This window comes from Bicyclus anynana, chromosome 10, assembly GCF_947172395.1.
Source record: "Bicyclus anynana chromosome 10, ilBicAnyn1.1, whole genome shotgun sequence".
Classification (NCBI taxonomy): domain Eukaryota; kingdom Metazoa; phylum Arthropoda; class Insecta; order Lepidoptera; family Nymphalidae; genus Bicyclus; species Bicyclus anynana.
In genome coordinates, this window is record NC_069092.1 from 2415447 (window position 1) to 2434581 (window position 19135).

Sequence of the window (19135 nt, forward strand, 5' to 3'; positions counted from 1 at the left end):
CGGTTTCACCCGCGTGGTTCCCTTTCCCGTGGGAATATGGGGATAATATATAGCCTATAGCCTTCCTCGATAAATGGGCTATCTGACACTGAAAGAATTTTTCAAATCAGACCTGTAGTTCCTGAGATTATCGCGTTCAATCAAACAAACAAACAAACTCTTCAGCTTTATAATATTAGTATAGATAATATTAGTGTGATTTGGCTTATTAGTATTTTTATATGTATTTATTTAATTTTTTTAAAATTTAATTATATTTAGTAAAAATTTTAAATTTATCTATATTCAGTAAAAATGTACATATAAAAAACTTCAGTCTGTCAGTTTGCAACTATTACTAAATGGATTTTCATGTGGTATTCTTTATATTGATTTATGAGGAAGGTTTTAGTATGTGTCAAAATTTTGTTCATTATTTGCATATTTATTATATGAGGCAATATGTTCATTTAATGAAGTAAAATTAGATTTTTTACTACATTGTGATGGAAAAGCTTCTTTTCTCCTAGAAACTATTAACTGCAAAGATAATATTTTTTTATAAGACCTGGACCGCTGGATGATACAATAGATCTTGCATATTTGTTTATGCACCAACATGAATTCAGCCTTACAAAGGCGAAACATATAGTTACTTTCATATTTATATTGATTTGTTTTTCATGCTTTAATCACTGATTGGTAAGTCTGCACTTAAACATTATTTTTTACTAGTGAATCAATTACATAAAAATAATTTCAAAGCTATTGAGTTGAAAAAAGTCCTGAATGAAGCTTGTGTCGTAATAATCCTGAGTGAAGATTGTTCAAGTTTTTGTTCAATAGGTCAACGATTCTGGTAGAAATAAAACAATCTTCATTATTTAAAAAATATATTTATCTACATATTACTACATTATTAAAAAATAACATAATATTCAAACAAAGATACTTTGGAGATTAATCAATTTATTAAATACTAAAAGCGAAGAAACAGTTTTTGTAAAAGAACATAATATTAAAGGTATTCCATAAGAAGCACTTAATAGCACTAAGGTGTTGTGATTTATATCTTATCAGTCTATGGCTCTACTGGTTGGACTAAAATTAGTTTATTATTATTAATTAAAAGCTAAAATTTGTTCATTTCTGTGTCAGTACAATTATATTTTAGTTAAAAGAAATGTGTTATGTATCCTGTATGAATTTATACAACTTGATATTATTTAAAGGTACCTGTAAAAAAATAATTATTATGCTGTAAAGTGTTGATATAAAGATATAAAATAAATTAAACATCGTTTCATTTAAAACTAAATTGTTTAGTAGTTCTTGCAATTATTATAATAGTCCAACGTGTAGGAAAATCGAAAAGATTTTGAACGCGATTTTTGAATGCATTATAAAAAAGGTATATTTTCAGAAAAGATAAGATAAATTTAGAATACATTATATTAGTGTGTTATAAGTCTATTAAAATTTATAATGTGTTAGTTACAATAACATAGTTCTTTTTCATTATATTTCCTTTTTATAAGCTTAATCAGTGTAATGTTATTACAGCTACTAATAAATTACAATTGTAATTTAAGATCCATATACAATTTATCACCACTAAAACAAGACTTTAGAATCCTCCAAGACTATAATTAATAATATTTTAGTCTTAATAAGAATAATGAATAATTATTAGGAGGAATTCATTTAACCAATTTATTAAGGAAGTACTTAATAATAAAACTACTTAAGTATTGATTGTCCCTATAATTAGGGATTCAAATTCTCGCCTGTCTCACAGATTCAATATTACATAGTTAATTTTAGTAATAACATCACACTGAGTCTAGAAAATGCTTTAACAATCAGTATACTCCGAATATTAACAACATGCCTTTTTTAAACCTAGCAACACCATCCCAAAATAATTGAAATTTCAATTTTTTTCATGAATCTACTCATTTTGAGCAACTTTATATTATGATTATTAAAAAAATTGAAATTTTGTTATAAAGTAAGTAATCAATATAATAAAAATTAATTATTAATAAATAAAAAAGTACTTATCAGAACAGATTAATTATCGCTCACTTTTTAATCGCACTATAATTAATTCATTTCAATAAAAATAATAATTGATTACAATAAACGTAATTTGACAATTTATAAATAAACCTATTCGTAGCCTGTAGCACTATCACCCTGATACTTTACAACCCCAGAAGAGAATAGCACTAGTTTCCACAGATTCGGTAGTAGATGGATAACACAAATATCTAAACATAACAGAGAGTTGGATATCTTAGCTATACCCTCAGAATATAGAAAACTCCAGAAGGCATGATCGCGCGTAGGAATGAAGCCGTTGAAATTACTCTTTTTTTGGTGTAATTTCAAGAACAAATGATTAGTATGCCACTTTGACGTGCAAATTTTGGACACAATGCGTGCTTTGTAATGACGGCTGAACGTGGTTTCTGGTGTTTTCTGTTTTCTATAGTATAGTAAATTTTTTACAGAAAAAAAAAATCCTGAAACGAATTTCTAATGTAAGTAATGATTTTTTTTATATTTATTTTGGTTTTTAGTACTTTTACTTACTCTAACATAAGGGGAGCACTTCCATCCAGCTACTCCGAATTTGCGAAATTTATTGTATACATCAAGATGCATCTAGATTATATACATTGCATGCATGTCTATGAAATAAAAAAAATATTTTGTGATATATTACGCTCTGCTTAGTTTTACACATTGGTGCCCAGACAAGCCGTCCACCAAAACATGCTCGAAAGGTAAAATAGCTAATAGGCCAAGAGCCTGCATAGTGCGAAATAAAAGAGAAGTTAATAAAAATGAAATTAGTAATCTGGCTATGTGGCTATTATTAGTGATAGTTTTATTATTAAAATCAAAGCGGAAATTCGCATAATTAAATTTCAAATTAATTGTTAAATAGTGATAATTACATTTGATTCTATCAAGTAAAATGTAGGTCCAACTGACAAGAAGCATGTAGTTTAGCCAGCGTCAGAGTTTGTACTAACTGTTGAGCCAGGTATCGAGCCAATGTGTAATACAAGCAGATCAGCCGATGTCCGTGTTGGTATAAATCACGCCAAACTTCTAGTCCGCTCTGAACTGTATTATATCTGCGCAGGGCCTGTAGGCTCCCAAATGCTTCGAAAATTAAAAAAAATAAAATGATATTTGCTATCGACAGGTCACGTGATCAAGTTATCAATCGTCTTTCCCATACATTTTCTTAGTTTTCGAAGCGGCCATGGCAACAGGTCCAGTTCAGCATGACAAGAAGTTCGTGCGTGGAGTATACCAACGTTGGGGCTAGCGTTGGAGCCAATGTTTAGCTGACGTTGGTATAAATCGCCCCAAACACCGAATCCACTTTAAAAGCATATCCGAGCGGGGTGTGGCGGAGTATATCAACATTTGGGCCAGCGTTGGAGCCAATGTTTAGCTGACGTTGGTACAAATCGCGAGCGGGGTGTCGCGGAGTGTACCAACGTTGGAGCCGATGTTTAGCTGACGTTGGTATAAATCGCGAGCGGAGTATACCGACGTTGGAGCCAATGTTTAGCTGACGTTGGTATAAATCGCGAGCGGAGTATACCAACATTGGTGCCAATGTTTAGCTGACGTTGGTATAAATCGCGAGCGGAGTATACCAACGTTGGAGCCAATGTTTAGCTGACGTAGCGCGTCTAGTGCTGCTGGTAGGGGTTGTAGCCGGCGGGCGGCGGCTGCGGGTAGCCGGCGGGGTGCTGCGGGTACTGGTAGGGCTGGTAGGGCGCGGCGGGCGGCGCGCGCACGTGGTGCGGGTAGGGCAGCGTGGCGTACGGGTTGTACAGCGCCGGCATGGGCGCGTACATGGGGTACGCCGCGGGCGCGCCGTACGGGAGCGGCATGCCTGCAGCGATAGCACACTTGTAGTAGATAGAGCAAACAACTTTACTCTTTTAAATATAGCCTGATAGCTCAACGGTAAGAGCGGTCGGATTCATCACCGAGGGGTGCCTACTTCTAATACAGTCTTTCCCGACTAGGGAATGAGGAATACTGGTCATATTTAAAAAAATATATGGCAAATATTCTTTAAAAATACACGTCACACAAAAGAGAGGAAAAAAAAGCAATAATTCAAATTACAACTAGCATGATGTGATCCTAAAAAGGTCTCCACATATAAAGGTCAGCATATTACTGTGTTCGTTTGGACACCGCGCTGATGATTCGTAATATAGGTAATCTATAATATAAAAATGAATCGCAAAAAAAAACTTGGTAAGCGCATAACTCAGCAACACCTGGACCAATTTGGCCAATTCTTTTTTTAAAATGTTTGTTGAAGTTCTTGGATGGTTTTTACGGCGAGAAAAATTTAAGATGGGGTAGGGTAGGGGTAGGTTAGACGTAGGGTAGGTGTAGGGTTGGAGTAGGGTAGGTAAGGGTATGGAAGAAGTGCACAAAAGTCAAAGCGAAGCTTGACCGGGTCCGCTAGAATGATATATAATAATAAACCTCCGTTTATCAGAAAGACGTACAGCCAAGCTAATTAGCATTTTTAGTAGTTGAAACCTCAAAAGCTAACCAAAGTCAACAACAGTCAGGACTCAAGGCCGAGGTTAGCTCCTAGCATAGGTTTTTCACTTGAAAGGGAAAAACGTCGTGAGGAAACCTGCATACCAGAGAATTTTCTTAATTTTCTGCGTGTGTTAAGTCTGCCAATCCGCATTGGGGTGGTGGCCTATTGGCATAACCCCTCTCAGAATGAGACACGAGCTCAGCAGTGAGTTGATAACGATATCACATGAGTATTAGCCGTGTTTCATAATAAATTAATATGAATAACACTCACGATAGTTTCTAAAATGTTGTAGGCACAGCTAGTAATATTTACCTTGTGGTTGCTGCGGGTAGGGTAGAGCGGAGGGCGCGGCGGCGGCGGCGGGGGGCGCGGCGGGGCCGGCGGACGGAGGGGGAGGACGCGGTGGCGCTTCCCTTTTAGCTACCGCCGGCTGGAAAATTATAATGTATAGAATTACTCTCAGACCAATTACCTCTGGACTTGTATTACACTCACCAACAAAATCGTCTCTCGTTTTTTGAGGGGGACGAGGTAAACTCACACATCGAAATATCAAGAAATATATTTTGTGTCGTTACCCACAACTATTTTTATTAAATAACAAAAAAAAAATTTCAAATTACAAATATTGGATTTAAGTCACGTGACTATTTTTTCGTATTCCTAACAGCAAACCCTTTTATTTGATATCCATATCTTGGGGGTGAATTTCAAACAGCCAGTCCGCCATCTTGGGGAGGCCGCCATATTGGATTTGTAATGACGTTTTTTAGCTAGTCATGTATTTTGATCAGAACTCAGAGCGTGTGCAAAATTTCATCCTACACGAAGACCGGGAAGTGGGTCAAATTAAGATTCCAAGATTTGTCTTTCCTACAAAGTTAAAGTGATTGGGGAGGCCACCATATTGGATTTGTAATGACGTTTCTTAGCTAGTCATGTATTGTCATAAGAACTCAGAGCGTGTGCAAAATTTCATCCTACACGAAGACCGGGAAGTGGGTCATATTAAGATTCCAAGATTTTCTTACATACATAGTTACATGTGAAGCTAATATATGCATGTTACAAAAGATCACTCACTTCACTGACAGCGTCCTGGTAGTGCGTGGGGGGAGCGGGCGCGGGGCGCGGGGAGCGGGACGCCTCCTGCGTAAGGTCCTTCAGCAGCTCGTCCTTCTCGGTCTTGCGCGCGAAGCAGAAGTCCGACACTTTGTTTTGGAACGCTACTAAAAGCTGTAGAAAAGAACCAAAATTTTACACCTCAGACCTTGATGGATGGATGGATGGATGGACAAAGTGACACTTTAAATCTATAATGTGTAAATGAATCTTGAATATGTTCCTAAGCGCAAATCTCGAGACATATGAACCGATTTCACTAATTCTTTTTTAGAATAATCCTTGAAATACGAGGATAGTTCTTACAGAGAGAATGAAAAAGAACAGACCTGAAAATGTAAAATTTTTTGTTTTTAACTCCCACACAAGCAATTCGTAATAAAAGTCAATTTGAACTTTAATTACCATACCATAAAGTTCAGTTACAGGCAGTTCAGGTAGAGTCGAAATAACCCAAAAGCACATGTCGTAAGCGACTCGTCGAGATGGAGACAGGCTCGACAGATGTTCTTCAGAATGTAATTTCGGTAGTTCTGCGTCTTTACCACCTGATCTTCTATCGCCAAGACTATTGTCTGGCCTGACCCAGGATTTGAACCCTGGACCTCATTGTCCGTGACGGACCACCACATTACCTATACCTACATATAAATAAAATTGAAAAGTCTGTGATTTAAAATAACTGTTTAAAATTTTTGTCTGGCAATCTAGTTTGTTCAGGTTATGTCTTGAACAGCTGTATTGACTTTAATGTGAATTTCACTTGAAAGTAGAGCACATTACATAACATTACATATTACAGATTATTTCTTATCCCACAAATACCTATTCCTGTGAGATTTTCAAAACTTCTGTTAGTTATTTCATTTAAAAAAAAATTATACCTGTGTCAAATCATTGTAGAACTTGACGCCCTCCTTCAAATTGCCGGTGAGGTCCTGGTACGCGTCGTACGCCGCGCACAGTTTGCCCAACACCTCGTCCCGATTGCTGGCGCCCCCGCGGGACTCCATCAGCGCCGCGTGCACCCTCTGCAGCTCCCCGGCCAAGGTCTCCTGCCGCGTCAGGGACTCCTTGGCCCTCCGCTGCAGAGGTGCCAGCGCTGCGCCCAGGGCTCCGGCCGATATCGCGGGCTCGTCGACAGCGCCATCTGCCGCCAGCGCGGAGAGGAACTTCTCGCGCAGGTCGATGGTGGCACTCTTGAGTTCCGATTCTATTGAGTCACGTTCGGATTTTATTTCTTCGACCTGGTAAAATAAACATGATTTTATATAATTTAATTATGTTAGGAGTTTATTAGTGTGCTACAATTTTGTTTAGGACTCTGTTTTGGGCACGCCCCAGGTGATGATGATGATGATGATGCCTCACAGCCGATGTCGGCTACAGCGACGTTTCTGGCTCCTCAGGTATGGGCAAGGAACTCGGATGGAAAGTTCTCTGGTGTGCTTTCCAGTGACTAATGTACCCTATTTTGGCCTTAAAAGTGCGATTACATAGGGCACAAGCTAGCACACCGTCACAGTAATTGTGTGGAATTGCGGCACGTGGACGAAGCTTAAGATCATCTCGCTTCCGATCTAAGTCGAGTCGACGTTGTTACTCAAACTCCTTTGTCTTGTCTTTCACCATTTTTCTCAACTCTGCACGATTTGTAGTCATGTCCTTCCAACGCGAGGGATCTATATTACATCGTTTTTGACGGCCTCCGTAGCGCAATGGTATGCGCGGTGGATATACAAGACGGAGGTCCTGGGTTCGATCCCCGGCTGGGCAGATTGAGATTTTCTTAATTTGTGCAGGTCTGGCTGGTGGGAGGCTTCGGCCGTGGCTAGTTACCACCCTACCGGCAAAGACGTACCGCCAAGCGATTTAGCGTTCCGGTACGATGCCGTGTAGAAACCGAAAGGGGTGTGGATTTTCATCCTCCTCCTAACAAGTTAGCCCGCTTCCATCTTAGACTGCATCATCACTTACCATCAGGTGAGATTGTAGTCAAGGGCTAACTTGTAAAGAATAAAAAAATAAAAAAAAATCGTTTTAAGTGTCTTTTACGCCCCAGGTATGTTTGAAACTAAAAATGGCAGATGAGCTATCTCAATACTTTTATATTCGTGGTCATGGTCAATATAGTTACCGTGTTCATGAGTCCGCGCAGCGTGCGCACGAGGTCGGCGTCGCCGCCGGTGGAGGCGGGCGCGTCGGGCACGCCTGCGTCGATCTCGCCGTCGCTGCGACTCAGCAGCTCGATGCTCTGCGAATTGAAGACAATTTGTGACGTCAAACGGCTTAAACATTACATATAATTTGTTAACTCAGTGTTACGTGGAGGATAAAACCAATCAGGTCTGTTTAACATTAGTAGGATTTACATTTAAATGAATAATATAAAAATTCACTAATTTTGACTATGACAATTGAGATTATGTGTAACAAATGTCAATTGGTGTCTACTGACCACCCTTCGTAGATATCATACAGTAGGTAGGTGACATTTCTCAGTTGATTAGATGTTTATTTTAATAGGTTTTTAATAAAGGCCAAATTAATGAAATGGCCAGCAAATATGCTAATTATTACTTAACATTTGTTGAATCTTAAGTCCTTATGCTGCTGGAACATCTGCATGATCACATCGGCACAAAATCTACCAGATACGCTAATTATTACTTAAAAAACACTTGTAGAATCTCATTATCCAGGGAAAGATAATGGGAAAATGAAGGCCTAGTCGTAGACATAGATCTTGGCTCAAGAACTTGCGCCAAAGGTGGTGTTTGATTCAATGATACGAGATTTAATGGCACAAGTTACTGTTTCAGGCAGCAGTAAATAAAGTAAAATTAACCTTAACGATTGTTAACCTCCGAAATAGCACTCAGAATAGAAGTAGAAGAATCTTACGTCCTTGTGCTGCTGGAACTTCTGCTGCACGATGGCGTCGGCGCGCACGGCGCCGTCGATGATCTGCGAGTACTTGGCGGCGTTGGCGCGGATGGCCTCCGTCAGCTTGGCGGACTCCGTGCGCGACCAGCGCGCGCCGAACTGCGCGCGCAGCGCCGCGTCCGCCTCCGCCTCCTCGCGCAGCATGCGCTCCGCCTGACGCACGAACATCACTCGTCATCAATATCCTCAGACCAATTACAAAAGGACCTGACTCGCTAGACGTTACCCCTCTGTCTGTCTCTAACGCGTTTATAGTAACTGTTTCTATAGTATCGATGTTTTATTTGTTGTGATCGTTTTTATCGTGTAAATAGTAGCTCCCTAAAATGCCGGTTTGTGTAGTTAAATGGCATAAAAAACATTCAACGTTTAGTTTACTAAATGATAAAGTTACATTTAATTTGTAAATATTTCTAAGTTTTTTGTATTAAATTTGTAATAAAAACTTATAGTAACTTTAAAAAATTATAGTTGTATGTAAGAACACAAAATATATTTATTGATGTTAAATATTTCGTCAGTTTAACTCGTCACCTCAAAAAACGACAGACAATTTTGTTGGTGAGTGTAATATAAGTATTTCTAATTATAATTAGATAAAATATCTATTATAAAATATTGTGTATTGAGTGTAAGTGATGTGATTGTTAGTCTGTTTGAAAATTACGTGTGTGTGTATTGCGAATCATAGTTGTGTGTAGTATAAGGAAACAGAATATATTTATTAATTTTAAATATTTCCGATGTGTGAGTTTACTATGTTCCCCTCAAAAAATGACAGACAATTTTGTTGGTGAATTTGGGTGTGGTACTGGTCCATTTGTAATTGGTCTGAGTCATTGTCAATTGATAAACGTACACTGCTGAACATATAAGCTTAACAGCTATCTCGAGTCGCCAGCATTCAGTAGCTATTGGTTTATCCGCTTGATGCCATCAGACTAGCGGAGGTCATTATGCTTTTCTATGGGGGGGTCGCCATTTCAACGTCTGAAATTGTATCTTTTTAAATTATGTGTCCATTGCCAGTTCTGCTTTAAACTCGTTGAGCTATCGGTGAATTTAGTACTTCTATGGATCTCGATTCAATCAAGCTTGCTACATTGACGGCTGAGTAAGCCTCCTTAAGAGAAGACCAGTAGTCAGTCCCCTAGTTAGGGACCATGTCTCAGATCCTTAGGTCATCAGAATATCTAGATGTAAGACTCTAACCTCGCTGCGGATGGACTCCGGCAGGTCTCACTCACCTCGGTCAGTATCTCCCTGTTCCGCTGCAGCAGGTCTGGCAGCTCGGCCATGAGGCGCTGCAGGGCGGGCAGACCGCCCTCCGCCCGCAGCGCCGCCGCCTTGCTGCGGATGGACTCCGGCAAGCCCGCCCCGCCCGCGCCCTCGGTCTCGATACACGCCGGCAGGTTCAGCGACGCCAAAATACTGTTCACAAACAATAATAATAACTAGCTGACGCCGCGCGGTTTCACCCGCGTGGTTCCCGTTCCCGTAAGAATACGGATATAATATATAGCCTATAGCCTTTCTCGATAAATGGGCTATCTAACAGTGAAAGAATTTTTCAAATCGGACCAGTAGTTCTTGAGATTAACGCATTTAAACAAACGAACTCTTAAGCTTTATAATATTAGTATTGATAAATCTGTAGAGGTCAATTCTGTACATGAAATATATTTACAAAATGACTATCAGGGGGTGATTAGTGATCGATACTGATACCAAAAATGCAAACAGTAACATTTTTGTCTGTATGTTCGTTATAGAAACAAAAACTACTCGACGGATATTAACGAAACTTGGTACAATTACTCTCCATACTTCTGGCTTCCGCCAGTGTACCTACTCATATGACTTACCAACTGTAGATTTGAAATTTTTCTTAAAATAAAAACCAAATAACTTACGTTTGATGGCCCAAACGAAAAGTATGGTGTGAGTCGCCTGGATTGGTCAACCACATATTGATGCGATCTACGTCTCGGTATCGTGGTGAAAATTGTGGTGAGGCGAGGAGAGGAAAACAAGATTGATACAGATATTGTTTAGAAGCAGCAATGTATCGAACAAACGCGCAGCCTACTTTCAAATATGAGTCCATAATGAGGGTAGACAGTGCATTATTGCATCTATGAAGTGCACGCCTCTGCCTGCACATATTTTGTAAGGTATATCCAGTAAAAAAGTGTAACCTGTTGAGCAACTGCGTAGCTTCCCTCAGCTTGTTGATCTCGGCGTTGACGATCTCCGAGCGCCGAGCGCTGCTGGCCTGCATGGCTTGGTGCACCGCCATCGGGACCAGCTTCTCAAATAGATCTGTACACAAAGATTTTCACTTATAAGGGCTCCCGAACACGGGCCACCGGCCACAACCACAAAACACAACTACCGGCATACTTCCTGTAGTTTTCATACATTTTATATGGACTCGGTTCACGCTGGTGGCCGCCACACGCTACACTACACACACTACACTACACTACACTACAATCATCGCTGCTCGCTTCTTGTGGTCCGCACCGGCCACTAAACGCCGCCACACGCCATTCGCGCGATTATGATACTACATGTATGCGTATGGGTTAAAATAAAATAGCAGCCACCGACCACAAGTGTCGACCACCGGCCACAAGTGGCTGACGTGCGCTTCAGCTGTTTTTGTGGTCCCTTCTTGCTTCTTGTAGCGGCGTTTGTAGCGTGTGGCCCGTGTGCGGCGACCCTTAGTTATTATGTCACTAATGCGTCGAAACTGATACGAAAAAGGCATAGTAAAGAACGAAAGCTATTTAAACAAGTAATACCTAAATATTGTATGTATGACGATGATGATGATGATGATGATGATGATGATGATGATGATGTTGATGATGATGATGATGATGTTGATGATGATGATGATGTTGATGATGATGATGATGATGATGATGATGATGATGATGATGATGATGATGATAACCTTGTTCTGGAAAACACTTACCTAGGTGTTTAGGAGACCAGCGTTCCTGAACAGGTAAGGCCTGTGCGACCGGCGCGCGCGACACTGGCTCCAACGTCCTCGCCTCCGGGATCCTCTCGTGGTATATAAAGTCGTTGTCTCGTATCGCAGCCGCCAGTTGTCGCGCGGCCTTCGCGCCGAGCTCATACACCGGGGAACCCTCCCGCATGGACTTCAGCAGCTCGGAGGCGATCTGCAGGCGCGCGATCTCCTCGCCGACGGCCTTGTTCGCGCGGCACACTTGCGCCTGGTAGTATTGTGTGAGGCCGCGGAATATTTGCTGTTTGGCTTGTATCTGCGTTGGAAAATCAAATTCATTAGATCATCATTATTAGTTTATTTTTACGGCCCATTACTGGACCAGGCCTCCCTCCTATATGATAGAGCATATGGAGTTAAGACCCACTAAGCTGCTGCAGTGCAGGCTTAGCGTGCTTTTTTAAAACACAAGGTTGTAAAACCAATTTCCCAAATCAAGGAATTTTAAAAAAGGTTTTTCAGGTTTATTACATTACTTACATGTTCATTTGGCTAGTTTTTATCACCTTTTTGATATTTGTATCTATTATTTCCAAGTAAGTCATCATAAACTGCAGTTAGTGCGGGGGACACGATGCGTTGCGGCGGCGGCGGCGGTGCGGTGTGGCTGCATCGTCTTAGCTAGAAATATCGGTAGCATGTCACACGATGCGCTCCGGCGCCGCACCAGACTTACAACCACCGAGACGAAACGGGGAGAGGTGAATGCGTTGCGACGACGAAACGGCACCGCTCAGTTGTTAATGCGCCACAACATTATTAACAGACTGTCTAACGCAGCTACGGCGCCGCTGCGACATAACAACATTGCGGCGCCGCACCGTTCGTGTGCCCGCTGATACGGTGAAATCTTTGCGACACGGCGCCGCAACAAATCGTGTGCCCCCGCTCTTACTTAAAGTTAGATTAGATGACAATCAATGGCTTACATCGAATTGAATATATCTATATATTTGCTATTAAATTATTAACTGAAGGATTTCTCTCCAAGAAAAAAACCAATATTCCAATAAAACTAGTCTTACCGCAGGGATCCAGTCTCTATCCCACAGCGCGCGCTGGCCGTCCTTCTGCATCGAGCGCACAGCATCCATGAACAACTCCTCGCACTGGGAGCACACCTTCGCTACCATGCTGTCCTTCATCTCGTCTGCATAAGATAAAGACGGTACTTTACATTGATTTTACTTAGAGTTAGAATTTTGGATGTGGTAGAAGCAGCGTGTAAGTCTAGCACTGAACGAAATGCGGTGTTAACTGAGCACCGGTTCTGTAAGAACACGCTCAATTTCAATGTAACTGTGTGGGGTGACGCACAAAATCACCAACGTGACTGGCAGCGTGACGGTGTCAACGCTGCTTAACAAACAACTGAGCTCAAGTCATCAAATACCTCTCCTCCAAAGGACCTTCTTCCCCAAGACACCTAACTTTTAACTTCAGCACAATAACAATCAGAGTTTCATGCTGCTACTTGTAAGGTGCACAGACAAACTTTTGACAGTGTTGACAGTTGACGGACTGTGTATAACTGAAGGAACACATAAACATGCTTGGTATGTCATCTTACTACGAGTATATCATCCGAAGCTAAACTGTCTTCTTAGACTTGTTTAACCTCTAATTTTGTTTTCTTATGTTATTGTTATTGGCACCTCAGGGGTGTCATCAGGTATAAAGGGCGAGCGCGGACGCTTTGCCTGGTAGGTCATAAAGAAATAGAAAAGGAGATAGGCGGAACAACTCAAGGGCGACTCGAACCTCTGCTTAGAGGACCATTCGAGGGTGTTTTGAGTCTATCAGTCCGGATGACTCCGTGTCTGTGGATAAAGCCACGTCCAGATGAAGTAAGAAATCGGGGAAATACCTCTGATGCACTTGTAAGCGATGACCTCCTGCGCCTGCGCCAGCATGAGCTGCGCCAGCGCGTTGAGCGTGTCGGGGTTGAGGTCGGGCGTGGTCTCCTGGTGCACCGCCATCATTATGTTGCCCTTCATGTAGTTTAATATTCCCGCTGCTTGCTATTGTTACAGACAAACAGATAAAAAAATCAATAACAAGTATTAGGACTAGTTTCTGTACCTTCTGATAAATTTTGAAGTCTACTAATACTAATATTATAAAGAGGTAAAGTTTGTGGTTGCAAGAACCAGCTCATGACTAAGTATGGGTTCGAACATAGTCGGGCATACTCCGACGTTGTATCACGTAAGTTTTAGCCGTGTTTCATAATCTATACTTAATGTTATAAAGCTGAAAAGTTTGTTTGTTTGAACGCGCTAATGTCACGAACTACTGGTCCAATTTAAAAAATTCTTAGTGTTAGATAGCCCATTTATCGAGGAAGGCTATAGGCTATATATTATAACCCTATTCCTACGGGAACGGGAACTACGCGGGTGAAACCGCGCGGTGTGAGCTAGTAAATTAATAAGTAACACTCACGATAGTTTAAATTCTGAAATAAAAAAGTTCGTGGTATTGTACTGTAGGGGTATCAATGGATCTACTGAACCAATTTTGAAAATTCTTTTACCACTAGAAAGCCACTTTATCCCCGTTTTCTCAATGGATAAATGGGAATGGGAGGGACGGGGATGAACATGGCATCATCTAGTCTAAAATCTAAATTTACGTAAATTTATGTCAAATGGCAAAAACAAAACATAAATAAGCTATGCAACAATTCACATTGGAGCAAGTTGATTTAATTTTGTGTAAGCTTGAAGATTATTTGTAGTGTGTTACGTCAATTGCTTCCTGGTTCATTACACTCCTACACAAATGAAATCAAGACCACTTTAATTTTGTATTATGATGTCACTTCCCACAGAACAATCCCAGCCTTATCTCCCATTTAGGATGACATTTAGCAATTTCTGTTAGTGTAAATGTCTAACATAGCAATAAAAGGTGAAGGGGCGTTTGTTACTATAACGTCATGTCTCTTAACAATTAAATTAATCATACAGACTGTTTGTAATGTACTATTCATCTGGTATATATATAACTTAATCACTTAATTTATTCCTTTCACTTAATTACACACAACTACTTATCACCTTACTGCTAATACTTGATTGACCCTCACATCATTCTGTTGCTCATATTATTAGACTTTCTGTTATCCAGCTGTTATAACTTGGGCCAAAATTCGAGTCTGCTCTGACATTACTACACGACCAAATGGACAGCTATTTGGTTGACAGCCAAACCAAATGTCCTTCTGTTCAGAAGGACATTTGGTTTGGCTCTAATCTAGGTATACCACAATATTATTAGGTCTGATAGCCATACGTAAATTATAATTCACGCATGTCAACAGTATACCACTATAAAGTTGCTGAGTGATTGCTAGGAATTGGAAACAATAATACAATAGGTGCGTAGTGATCAAGAAACTTCTTGATTTTAACTCATTGATTTTCCCAATGACTTGGAGCTTTACACTAAAGTGTTTTTATGATTGTGTGTTGATAGCATGGGTACTGTGACAGTAGCCTGTGTGACGTTCATGATACGTAATCGTGAATGGCGGTACTTTTCAGAGTGAAACGAACTGTCACCCGCACCATCCTACATGAAACGAACTGTAGTAGAGTTGTAACACAAGTTGAAATACAGTTATTTAAAAAATTCTAGATGAACACCCAACACAATACAATTTTATGCTGCTGACCATAGAGAGATAAGCTATCTATCCAACAGCCCCTTTGTATCAGACTTCCTATAAATGTGGAGGTTTTATGTTCATATGTATGATTTTTTTATGTATGTTCAGCAAAATATCTGTCAATTGTGATTTAATACTTTTTTGGGTATTTTAAAACTTTAGGTATTTTAAATGTTTCTGTAATTTTCTGTACTATTGCCGCAGTATACACATTTTTTGTTTAAATTATTGGTTAATATCTTAGCAACCCATGGATTCACTGTGCTGGTACCGGGTCCATTGCGTGGCAGAGAGAAATACTTGTGGCCAAAGGATGAAGGGTTAAAAAATTTCTTGAAAATTGATTAACACTAGATTTGATAAGCTAGGAAAATACATATATTTTTAAAGTCTTACCTGAAACAGCTTAGCAGCCAGTTTAAGTGAGTCTTCTGTGTCCAGAGGCTGCTGTGCTGCAATGGTGCTTTGCATGGCAGCCATGTTGAAAAGGATGCACATCCTCTCATATGCCAGTGAGCTAATAGCTGAAACAATAGATATTTTTAAATATTTTTTTGAAAATTTTTGTGAGCATCTGTAATATTCAGGGAGATTTTATATAGAGACTGATATAGGGTATGTTGGAAAGCTGTTGAAAATTACTTTACACTGTGATACTTTTAATATAAAAAATTAATATTGTAAATGTAAATTTTGATTTTATTTAAAAAAAAACAACTCTTGTAAAATCTCCAAGATGCTTTTATAAATAAAATAATTGTATGTATTACAACCAAATGTGAATCTTATCACATACAAATAAAACAAATATAATGGTTTCTATTCTATAGGATTTTGCCTAAAATCTGGTACATTATTTGTTGCAGATATCTCTCTCTTCTCTTCAAACATAATAAATTTTAATTGATACCATTCTGTCCAAGTGAATCATGTTTAGTTTGCATGCATCATAGTATTATCTATGTTCTATTTTGTTTATTTTGATAAAACTTTATCATGTTAAGCGGAACACAAATATATGGGTTTTTAAAAATATTTAATCTTATATTATGGACTAAGCTTTTTTTATTTATTAAGCTGTTACATACAGTTAGGTTCTATGTGTAGTTGTTCAAGAATTATGTAAGTTATATTTAATTATGTATTTATTAGAATTATGTTGGGGGGGCAGAGGGTTACTTCTTTCACTTATTTTTGATGACATGGGGGTTAAGGAGGGGGGGGGGGGGGTTTCAATGGTGATTATGTCAGCAATAGTTATTTACTATGGTAAGTCTTACTATAGTTAGTCTAAACTATGTCAGGATTAGTTATATATACTGGGGGGAGATTAAGAGCATTGCTTACTTTTGCTGACACAGGGGATTGGGGGTAAATAATTGTAAAACATCTGCTTAAATAATTGGTATACATACTAAGACTCATCCGGCCTCCAAACAAAGATCCTTTGTCGAAGGCATCCTTCCACTTGAAGGGGATCTGCACCTCCTGTGGAGGGATCTTGCTCTCCAGTGATGCCAGCTGGTCATAGTAACTGTACACACAAGAAAAATTGCTATAATTATTGATATTTTAATATAAATATTATATTGAGAATGTACACATATTGTTTGTCTACTTTTGAAAGACTCTTGGGCCTCTGTGGTGCAGAGGTATGTGCGGTGTATTTACAGGACAGAGGTCCTGGGTTTAATCCCCGGCTGGGCCGATTGAGGCCTTCTTAATTGGTTCAGTTCTGGCCGGAGGGAGGCTTTGGCCATGGCCAGTTACTGGCAAAGACGTACCTCCAATCAATTTAACATTCTCGTACGATGTTATGTAGAAAACAAAAGGGGTTTGGATTTTCATCCTACTCCTAACAAATTAGCAGGCTTCCAACTTAGATTGCATCATCATTTATCATCATCAGGTGAGATTGTAGTCAAGGGCTAACTTGCAAAGTATAAATGTAATAAAAAACTAACCATTTGACAGTGGACATTTGATAGAAAACAAGTTGGTATGGACTTTAAGCCTATATTCATGACTTTGCACCTCTGCCTCAAGGATACTAGGCTATAAATTGCTTTATTTTGGAGTTTTATACCAGTAGGCAACATCTTAACAAAATATCTATATTATTATTTTAAAGAGGCAAAGTTTGTGGCAGGATGTGGTATGATAACATCAACTGGTATCTCTTTAACAGAAAATGACATTGTCAACAGCACACCTATTGAAGAGAAAAGGATATATTGTTGAAAAACAGTGACAGTATCAAAAGTTCTCTTTAGATGTTATGGGACAAGAGATAGTAATTTTTGATGCTGCTGCTTTTGTTCGACAGTATGCCTTTTCCTCTTTGTGAGATATCTTGTGGTGCATCCTAAATCAATTAATGCTTATGATGGAAACAGTAGTAATAAACAAAAATTGGTCTACAATTGTTGGAGATATGTGAAAAATACAGCTTTGAAAATTGGTCATAACAATATGTTTGTAACAGTATACCCTTTAGAACAAATTATGGCAATGCAACACAAAAGTATTGTTGTATTACTATCCCTAATAAATATTATTATTACAACAAAGACAAGAAAGAGCTCTATTATTCTTTAATATAACTTAACATCATGTTCAGAAAACTGTAAAGTTTTCATTAAAGGAAGGACCAGCCAGCATATTCATTTAAATAGGAAGGATATATCAATATGTTTCTAGAATTAAGTAGTATAGACTCATAGAAACCAATCATTCCATAAAGTATAATTTAAATTGGCTTAACAGGGTTATTGCCCTTACTGAGTCAGTGGTCAATCAGAACATTACTTTGATACATAAACTGTTTAAGCAATAACTATCATTATAAAAATAATGAAGATGAAGATTTTAAACATAATAAAAACTAAAAAAAGTTGTCTTTGTCTTTGAACTAATGATGTTTTGTAATAAACAAAGAATAAAATTGTGCTGTAGTTGTTTACAAAGGGTGTTAATTTCTCTATGTTTAATGTGTAATATTTTTATATGAGCAACGAATCAATGATTAGCGAGTGACTCATGCGGTATTACCTGTAGAGAACATCTAGTGATGACTTCTCGAAAACCTTCCAAATAGCGTTGGTCCGAAGCCGGCTGAGCTCGTTGATGGCGTCGGTGAAGTCTTCATTGAGATCTCCTGTGTTGTACGTTGAATGGATTAAATTCTTCAAAGGTTTTATAATATCAACGTCAGCGGATTTTTTAAACGGCACACATAACAATTCAGCCATTTCTGCGAACGATTTGTGATTTGTTTGTGAAATTAAATGTCAAACGAATGTCAAAGTAAAAGATGTAACCCACAGATTAGAAATTTTGTGCATCTGCATAGAGCATAGAGTATTACCCACAGGTTAATAGATACCAATTACCACAGATAAAGTATTATATGATATATATATATAATACTTTATCTATCCTTGAAACGTAGACAAATTTAAATAGACAGACAGAAAGTGGATGCTTTCTTACATTCCCTCAAGGGATTTGACCTACCTATTCATAAAAAGTCCTTGTTTCTATAATAAAAGAGCTAAAAGAATAACACGAGTTCGAAACTGGAGTTCGAATGGGGCATGACTGGAACCTCTATTTCATTAAATTCTTTCACTGCCAACTATTTCATCAAACAAAACCGACAATGCGGGAATTTTGAACATGTATAAAATTAGTATCGCCTTGTACATATGTTTTCTGTGGTATCGCCAATAAATACAGTGTAGTTATTATAAGAATACAAAGGACTTAAACT

At 38.9% G+C, this 19135-nt stretch overlaps 1 protein-coding gene across 1 annotated transcript; it reads right to left on the reverse strand.

The window, feature by feature from the left end:
* Positions 1-855: 855 nt before the first annotated feature.
* On the reverse strand, positions 856-18666 carry LOC112050351 (programmed cell death 6-interacting protein). Its single transcript, XM_052883981.1, has 14 exons — positions 18415-18666; positions 16779-16897; positions 15760-15887; positions 13558-13711; positions 12716-12840; positions 11634-11946; positions 10849-10972; positions 9898-10081; positions 8609-8803; positions 7842-7958; positions 6589-6951; positions 5666-5818; positions 4895-5012; positions 856-3904 (listed from the first exon to the last, which is right to left on the reverse strand). The coding sequence occupies exons 1-14, from the start codon at positions 18612-18614 to the stop codon at positions 3699-3701; spliced, it is 2499 nt and encodes an 832-aa protein (XP_052739941.1). The 5' UTR covers positions 18615-18666; the 3' UTR covers positions 856-3698.
* Positions 18667-19135: the final 469 nt, after the last annotated feature.